Source organism: Oncorhynchus mykiss, chromosome 4 (assembly GCF_013265735.2).
Source record: "Oncorhynchus mykiss isolate Arlee chromosome 4, USDA_OmykA_1.1, whole genome shotgun sequence".
NCBI lineage: Eukaryota > Metazoa > Chordata > Actinopteri > Salmoniformes > Salmonidae > Oncorhynchus > Oncorhynchus mykiss.
This window is the reverse complement of record NC_048568.1, coordinates 25,127,007-25,135,555: the sequence shown is the minus strand read 5'-3', so window position 1 is coordinate 25,135,555 and position 8,549 is coordinate 25,127,007. Positions and strand designations below refer to the sequence as shown.

The window sequence follows — 8,549 nt, the reverse complement described above, 5'->3', positions numbered from 1 at the left end:
TAGCTCTTTGATATTTTTTTATCAGCACCATAGAGCTTCAGTGAACCAGACAAACTTTAATTTATTTGATAATTAAAAGTTAACTTGAGAGAAAGTGCAATAAAACATGGTTATTGAGATCAAAGAAGACAAGATGGAGTATATTCACATTCTCCATCTTTCCAAAGGTTAAATAAAATGTTCACTTGAATGGTCATAATTAGTAACAGATTTGCATAACTCTGGTTACTGGCAGCAGGGTATACTGTATTCCTTGGACACACTACTATGCCCTGTACTACAGGGCTTGCGAGCAACTTTGCATGCTCAGTCATTATGGTAACATGAACCAGCTCACATAGATACACTATTCTCCATCTCGGCAGGGTTCAGGTAGTTATAAGGTGGTGTAAATGTGGAATTCCTCTCAGTGATTGACTCACTGAGGTAGGATAACTCAGCCTGAAAGTGCTTCATCATCTGCTTGGTCACGTCAAAGTATCCATCAGTCTCGTCAAAGTATTGATTTGGGTATGAGCCAAGGGGGATCTGAGGAAAACAGATGATATTCAAATGTATTACTTTGTGGGAGAAGAAAATCTCCAGATATAAGAAGAAGCAAGTGAGTGAGTTATGTATTTGTGATGATTAGGCCTGTCGGGTCATTGGAGCAGTGGGGTAAAGTACTTAATTAGGAATATTTTAAAGTACTACTTACAGTAAGTAGTTTTTTGGGGTATCTATACTTTACTTTACTATTCATATTTTTGACAACTTTTACTTTTAGTCCACTACATTCCTAAGGAAAATAATGTACTTTTTACTCCATACATTTTCCCTGAAACCCAAAAGTACTCGTTACATTTTGAATGCTTAACAGAACAGGAAAATGGTCCAATTAACACACTTATCAAGACAACATCCCCGGTCATAACTACTGCCTCTGACTTGGTGGACTCACTAAACACAAATACTTAATTTGTACATTATGTCTGAGTGTTGGAGTATGCCCCTGGCTATCACAAAAAAATTGTCTATTATATTTAGCAATTACATTTACTTTTGATACTTAAGTATATTTATACTTTAAATATATACTTTAAAATTCTTACTCAAGTTTTATTTTGCTGGGTGACTGTCACTTCGATGAAGGTATCTTTACTCAAGTATGACATATCCACTTTTCCCACCACTTCATTGGTGTCAGGTATAGACTAGACTTGAGCAACAATGTCCCTGTTTGAATACTTTCAAAATGCACCCTTCTTTTCTTATTTCTTTGAGGAAATAGCTGATCTGTAACTGTAAGATTGTTGAAAGCAATGGGGAGGAAACCAGAGGAGGCTGGTGGGAGGAGCTGTAGGAGGACTGGCTCAATGTAATGGCTAGAATGGAATAATTGGAACAGTATCAAACACATGAATCATATGCAAACCACATGACTGTTCTATCCATTCCATTCCAGCCATTACGATGAGCCCATCCTCCTATAGCTCTTCCCACCAGCCTCCTCTGGTGGAAACAATGTTTTCACCTAACCCACACAGAGACCTGTGATTACCTCAAGCAAATAGGGTGGGAAGGGAGAAAGGAAGGACGCAATTGTATTCGAACAGGGTCAATGACTGCAGCAACAGTGACCACAGCACATCACAGATATGACTCTAAAAATACCATATCTAAGCGGGTCAAATCATTGAGGTCAAAACTCACAAAGTCTGAGTATTTCTTGCTGAGCAGCCATGTGGAAGCCATTCCCCTCACTGTTGAGCCGACATCTGGCAGTGTCTCAAAAATGGTGCTCATGCTAGAGCACCCCTTAGTAGTGGGAGGAGCTTTGCATAGAAATATGGGGCTGTTGGGTACCCAGCTGCAGTAGTCAAACTAGGAAAGAGAAAGTAGTCATATGTAAAAAAATATATATATATATATATATATATATATATTATTTATGTTTTTTAAATAAAAATACATATTTTATATATATATATATATATATATATATATATATATATACTCAGTCCTGCAATGTAATTTGTTAACTTGTTTTGCTCTCTTCCTCATCTCACTTGTCCCATGCTGACAGCAGAATGTTGTGCTGACACAGTGAAGATCACCATGGTGATGAATTTGATGACTTCCTTCACTGTGTCAAAACGTTGAGGGATTCCTGGGAAGGTGACATCAGTGGATGAGGAGAAGGATCTTAAACAATGGAACTACAACAGTGACATTTCATCTGTTCATTTGATGAGTCATCATACCTGACTTTCCGTTTCCAAGGAACCCATGGATGAAGATCTCGTGGATCCAGTCCTGAAGCTCAGAGTCCCTGGACACTTCACTGTCAGAGGAGTAGAAGTGCTCCACCATCCCCTGGACAAAGCTTCACATCACAACAATCAAGCACTTATCTATGTTTGTGTTATTTTTTACAATACAATTATTTAATTGGCCATTAAGGTTACTAAGGTATTACTGATACGTCCATCAGTGTAGCCATAGCTCCACCTGTTGATGATGTTCCACAGCTTCAGGCCATCCTCCCTGTAGTAGAAGTTGGGGATGGACTCCAGTCCTCGTGCAACAATGTTCTCCGGCAGACAGAGGGAGCTGTAGGTGATTTCTGAGTGTGCCCTTTTCAAGAGTTCCTTCAACCCCTCCAGTCCTAAAGTGGTGTCCTGGATAAATGTTCGCTTTTTTTGTAATTTTTCGGGACACTTCAATAAAATATGCATTTGTTATCGTTAGGGTAGTAATGTCTATTGGGTTAGCTTTTAAGCTGTGTATACTTTTACCTTATTTAAATACCTTAATTAAGCCTTCTTCAGGTCCAAAAAGTATTTCACGGCTAATGGTGTTTACCGGCAAGGTATAACGGAAGTGGGGAATCAGCAACTGGACCGAGTACAGACAATTAGGAAGAGGGAAGTAAAGAAAGTTACAAATATACATCGAAAAATCTTTGTTAAAACGTATTCGGGATCGGTGTCGGTGAAAAAAAGGGGTCCTTAAGAGGTCCAATGCAGCCATTTATATCTCAATATCAAATCATTTATGGGTAACAATAAAGTGCCTTACTGTGATTGTTTCAATTAAAATGGTCAAAAAGAAACACAAGTAGCTTCTTAGCAAGGAGCAATTTCTCAAGCAAGAATTTTGCTAGGACTGTTTGGGAGCGGTCTGAGTGGGAAGGGGGAAACTAAAAACTAAAAAGGTTTGGAACGCTCTTTCTTATTGGTCTATTAATTAATTTACCACTTGATGACGTCACCAGGCAGGTCGAAACTCCTTCCCATCAAAACAAACTGAAATTTCAGTCTGTCTTTTCCAACACCTCTTGCACTTAAAGGGCATTATCACCATTTTCACAATATCACTGTATTATTCCAACCTCATAGTTTGGAAATATATATAAAAGACAGGATAATCATGTTTTTCACTGCCCCGGGTCACGTTTAACATATTGACATCCCATTATTCTAACATAGTAAATTGAAGTAAAAAATGGAATCATTAATGGTGAAACTGCCACATCCGTTTGGGATATTATAGAAACAAATAAGTTACTGCAAACAACGAACACTGTGTTTTCCCCTCGAATATCATTGCACACGCGACAGAACAGAAGAATATGTACTGCAATTTGTTTTACCACACTGATCGACGCAGTTCACGTCCGTTTTGTCCACACAACAAAAACAATAACAAAGGTGCTGGGGCAGACAGTGGTGCTATTTCCCCTAATGAGGATTCCATCTTGAAACAAGACACTTTTTGATAGTTGATTGTTTGGTGGGACCCCAGTCTGTGTCAGGTTGTCATACCTTGTGGAGAGGGTGCATGATAGGAAGGCTCCGGAGGGTTGCCATAGCAAAGGCCTCAGCCAGTAAATGAGTGCCCAGCAGATTATAGCTATTCTGGTGTTCAATGAAATCTGCATTCCTCACAAACATCTTGGCTAGCAGCCAGTCGTGCTCAGAGTCGCTAGGCAGATATATGGGGTTCTGCTGAGAGGGCTGCTGCTCCAGCTGTGAGGTCAGAGAAACCCAGAACCAAAGGAATAAAGGCAAGTTTTAACAAAAACACAACTTTTATGACAACATTGTTCAGGTACAGTTCTCAATACACAAACATGTAGCATTTTGGCAAATAAACTTATTAATGTCATATCAACATTCAAATATGGATCCAAACATGGACTGACTCCCCCTTCTCAGATCTATAATTTAAATAGCCTTGAATACTGTACATACATGATATTGATTAGGGGCTGTGATGTAATGATAACTGTGGAAAGTAGCTTTGTTTTGAGTAGAAGTGTTTAGCATGTTTTTTCCTTTCTTTACTGTTAACAAGACATTCTTTCTCTTGTTTTTAAATGATTTTTTAATTGTTGTTTAATGGTTGTTTTATTCCTCTTTTTTTCTAATGACATTTGGTTGAGCTTTGTGGAACAGTTAGGATGGTACTACAGATGTAGGATCTTAATTTGAGCGAGTTTGCTACAGGAGGAAAATAATCCTTCAGCAACAGGAAATGTGAATTATTAAGTGGATTATAATTAATGGACATTTTTGTAGGGTTTTTATACTTTTTTGGTAAGGGAATATCCAGTCTGAAATTTCAAAGTGGAAATTACAAACTTCAGAAGTCCCTTTAAACCTCAAATATACTAAAAGTTTTCCTGCAACAGGGTGATCAAATTAAGACCCTACATCTGTATTTTTTTAGCTTTATTCTGAATTGTCTAGACATTTTTCTGAAGACAGCTGCATGTTTTAGTTTACCATTTGACCCTAATGTCTATGTCACTTAAGTATGCCATTGGTGCAGGTGTGTGTACCTGGATGGCAATAGGTGTCAGATTGTCCTCTGGGTTCTTGTAGAACAGGCAGAGAGCAGCAGTGAGAGGCAGTGGTTTACCATTGACCACCCGGGTTGGCACACCCTCAAGCCTCTTGTAGTCGCAAATGAATATGTTTCCTTCCTGTAGGGAGGACAAAAGAAGATGGAAGTTAAGGCATTTGTGGTCTAATTTAATTTACTTAAAGTAGTTATAGTAGCTCATGCCGCTCACACAATGGCTCCTACTAGCAGAAAGACAAAATATACGATTTAAGGTATCAAGGGGTTGTATAAGGGAACAGCAGGGGCACAAGCAATGAACCCTGTGCAACACCAAATTAAATTTTACCATCAGTTTAGGGGAAGAAACCCTTCCTCTAACTCCATTGTATTGTTAACTAGCACCACCCACCTGTGATAAAATACAAATCTATACAGCATATTTAGAGATCCAAGGCGTGGCTAAGACCAACTTGTTTTTCATACCTTCATCTCCGTCGCCAGGGAACTCCCGTCCTCCAGGAAGGGCTGTACCATCTCGTCTGTGACAGGGAAGTTGGGGGGAAGCGTTGTGCAGCGCTGGATCACATTTGGGTTGGTTCCATTCAGAAATTGGGACCCAAAAAAGTCATCCTCCTTCCAGTGCTCAGAGACATATTCTAGGATGGAGGTATTATGTCCGTGTAAGCTTAAACACATCTCTAGATTGATTCAACAAACACGTCTCACTAGGACAGAGTTATGGCAGTATGCACTAGCCTAATAAGTGTATGGTTTCGAAGAACAAGGACATTTGGTATAATTTTTTAAGCTGGTAGGGCCCACTGATGTAAGAGCAAGTTGCTGTTTGCTGCAATTACATCTAATAATGCACCCTATGTTTGATGTTTTAACTTGAGGGGTCTGCTCTTTTACCTGAGATGGGTGTCTTTCTGAACCAGAATACTTTTTTCATCTTATCCAAGTCTTCCCACTGCTCGGTGGAGTCTGCAAGGCCCTTCAGTTTGAGCTCAAACATTCTGGAAGAGGGTAGATGGGGTTAAAGGCGAAAGGTGAAAGGTTACAGGGATATTTCCTTCATGTTATGTCATTACCATCTCACAGTCTTAGGGATGGTTTTGTGTTTGCATCTTCAGATGGAAGAATGCTACACTGGTGGGTTTTGGTGGGTTTTATGCACTGGTGGGCTTTATATTGGTGGGTTTTATGCACTGCTTTGAACCTACCCTGATTCTCTTGTGTAGATTGTCTCTACCTCTTTGGAAAAGGAAAATAGAACTTCAGCAGGAAGGGCTGAGAGTTCTTTGGCACTGTTAATGTGGGGAAGTCCCTCAGCAAACTCATTCCACCTGAGGGTGGGACAAGAACACACACTTATTGAAACAAAGAAATGTGAACAGTTACAGAGACGTGTACATATACTCACAGTCATCTACAGCCTTATACAGATGGACAGTTATGTCAGTGTGTTGAGCTGGGAAGTGAAAAACGTACTGGAACAGTTTCTTGTGATGCTCCAGCTCCTTTTTACGATGGTGCACCAGTAGAGGGAGCTCATCCTCAAAAACCTTCCTGGCTGTGAAGTGGAGAGGCATAGAAAGATGACAGAGGATGAGCAAAGAAGGTCAAAGTAGGCAAATGTATCATATCTTAGCAACATTATTGTAATATAAGTTATACAGCTATGCAGAAGTTATATGATAAATAACATTGACTGGGGTATTATATTCCCAGAAAAATTGCTGATGCAGGGCACACCTTTTCCTCCTCTCAGCTCCACAACCTCCCCTCTGGACACCCATTTGTAACAGGGGAAGTAGATGACATCATGCTCAGGTGTCGTCACGACAACCTTGGAGCAGAACCACTTGTTTTCTGGCAGGAAGAGGTACTGCTCTTTCTCCAGCTTAACCAGGAGGAGTTGCCCCAGAGTTGAGGCGGTGGTCACAGTGTAGGTCCCTGTCTGTAGAGAATGGAGATGTGGCAGTTACATGAGGCAAGTCATTTTGACAAAAATATTTTTGATTTTGCCCAAAAGCTTTTTTGTCCAACATGCCATTTTTACAGCAGAGCCAAACAGTGTAAAAATCCACATGAGCAAAACAGTTTACTTTTGGGGCTGTCAAGGTGGCACCTGGAAGTGAACTAACCTTTTAAAAATACTATAAAAATGTTTTAGGAGACTATCCTCCTTGAGGCCTGTCACTTTGTACATGTCACTACTAATATAGAATGCCATCATCCTCGTGACTCTACAATGATGGTGAGTGAATATGAAAAACACTCCAACTCACTTGCATGACAATCTTAATTTCCAGTCACGGTCAGAGAAAATGGCTGATGCAAATGTCCCACATGTGCTTAAGATACCCAAATGTCTCACCTTATCAATATTTGACATACATACTACAGTCTACCTCTCATGAATGAACATACAGCATGATATTGCACACCATGTTAGTCTCCAGCAGTGTTGGCAAAATTATTTTACCAATTCTGTGAACATCTTCCTATCGACATTATGTATAATCCTGTATATTGTTTGAAGTTGCCAGTTTTGTTTCAGGTTAAATCACACTTTTAAAAGCAGCCTTGAAAGTGATATTTTAGAAAAAAATCTGTCTTCTTCATGGTGCCTCTACCACAATCAGTCGTCTATACTTTGAGTGAAGGGCTATTACACATATTTGCAATTCTTAACTGCAACAACTCAGTTATCGATTCGCTTTTATATTTGTTTCACTGCAGGGTTAAAAAAAAAACATGCAAAAAAGACAGACAAAAAAAGACAATCTGTCACTGTCAAGCAACGTGAGGTACGCAAAGCTCATAACTCACCTTTCCAGTCATGACATCTAGGACACAGTTGGCCAAGTTCGTGCGCTCACTTGTCCCGTCTGTTCCGATCAGTGTGGCATATATACTGTCAGAGGTAGAAGAGTGCAGAAAGTCACCAGTACTCAGATATATGTTGTACTGGTGTTGTACTAGTATTGCCATGCTTAGTCAACGGCAAAAACAAACAAACCTGAGATAGGCCAAAAATGTACTCTAATATATCCCACTCTTTAGTGAATGTAGACAAGTGCAGGTAGAATATGTTTCTCTTTTGCTCTCTTTTTTTCTCTCTCTGAACATTCATTTGACTATCTTAAGGGGGTGTGTCTATGTCTGAATCAAACAGGAGTATGGTTCCATGCAAGTGGACAGGGCAAATTATAGCATGAGGATTATCTATTAAAACTTTCCATATCTACAATGTCCTTGGGCTTTAGTCATCATTCATCTCAAATATGGGCTGCATTCTGATCAACAATACAATGCAACTCAGTATGGAATGAGATACAAAGAGGACAAATTGCATTTGTAATCCACTTTATTAATGCATTCTTTATAAAGACAATTGCAAAGTTCCATTTTCTAAAGTTGGTGGCCCTTTCTTGCGACTTTAATCCAGGACTCTGTGGTACTCAGTGACTTCAGGACTTCAGCTGCTCCAGAGCCTTTGTATAATTTCAGCCAGGAGTTTTGAAAGAGGTGCTCACAAGACAAAACAGGTCCCCTTTTTCGTGTACTCCGTCATCAAATTGTTTACTACGCCATCCATGTAGTATGATATGTTATGTTTTGTACATGTAGTATGATATGTTATGTTTTGTACATGTAGTATGATATGTTATGTTTTGTACATTTAGTATGATATGTTATGTTTTGTACATGTA

The 8,549-nt window shown here is 39.4% G+C and overlaps 1 protein-coding gene across 1 annotated transcript; it reads right to left on the bottom strand.

Annotated features, from left to right (window-relative positions):
• Positions 1-16: 16 nt before the first annotated feature.
• Positions 17-7,933, bottom strand: LOC110521065 (hydroperoxide isomerase ALOXE3). Its single transcript, XM_036976002.1, has 14 exons — positions 7,666-7,933; positions 6,586-6,790; positions 6,322-6,403; positions 6,054-6,176; positions 5,743-5,846; positions 5,314-5,486; positions 4,826-4,969; positions 3,807-4,010; positions 2,791-2,877; positions 2,491-2,660; positions 2,244-2,365; positions 2,049-2,149; positions 1,693-1,863; positions 17-528 (listed from the first exon to the last, which is right to left on the bottom strand). Exons 1-14 carry the CDS (start codon positions 7,825-7,827, stop codon positions 334-336), a joined length of 2,043 nt encoding a protein of 680 aa, XP_036831897.1. The 5' UTR covers positions 7,828-7,933; the 3' UTR covers positions 17-333.
• Between the last annotated feature and the right edge of the window lie 616 nt (positions 7,934-8,549).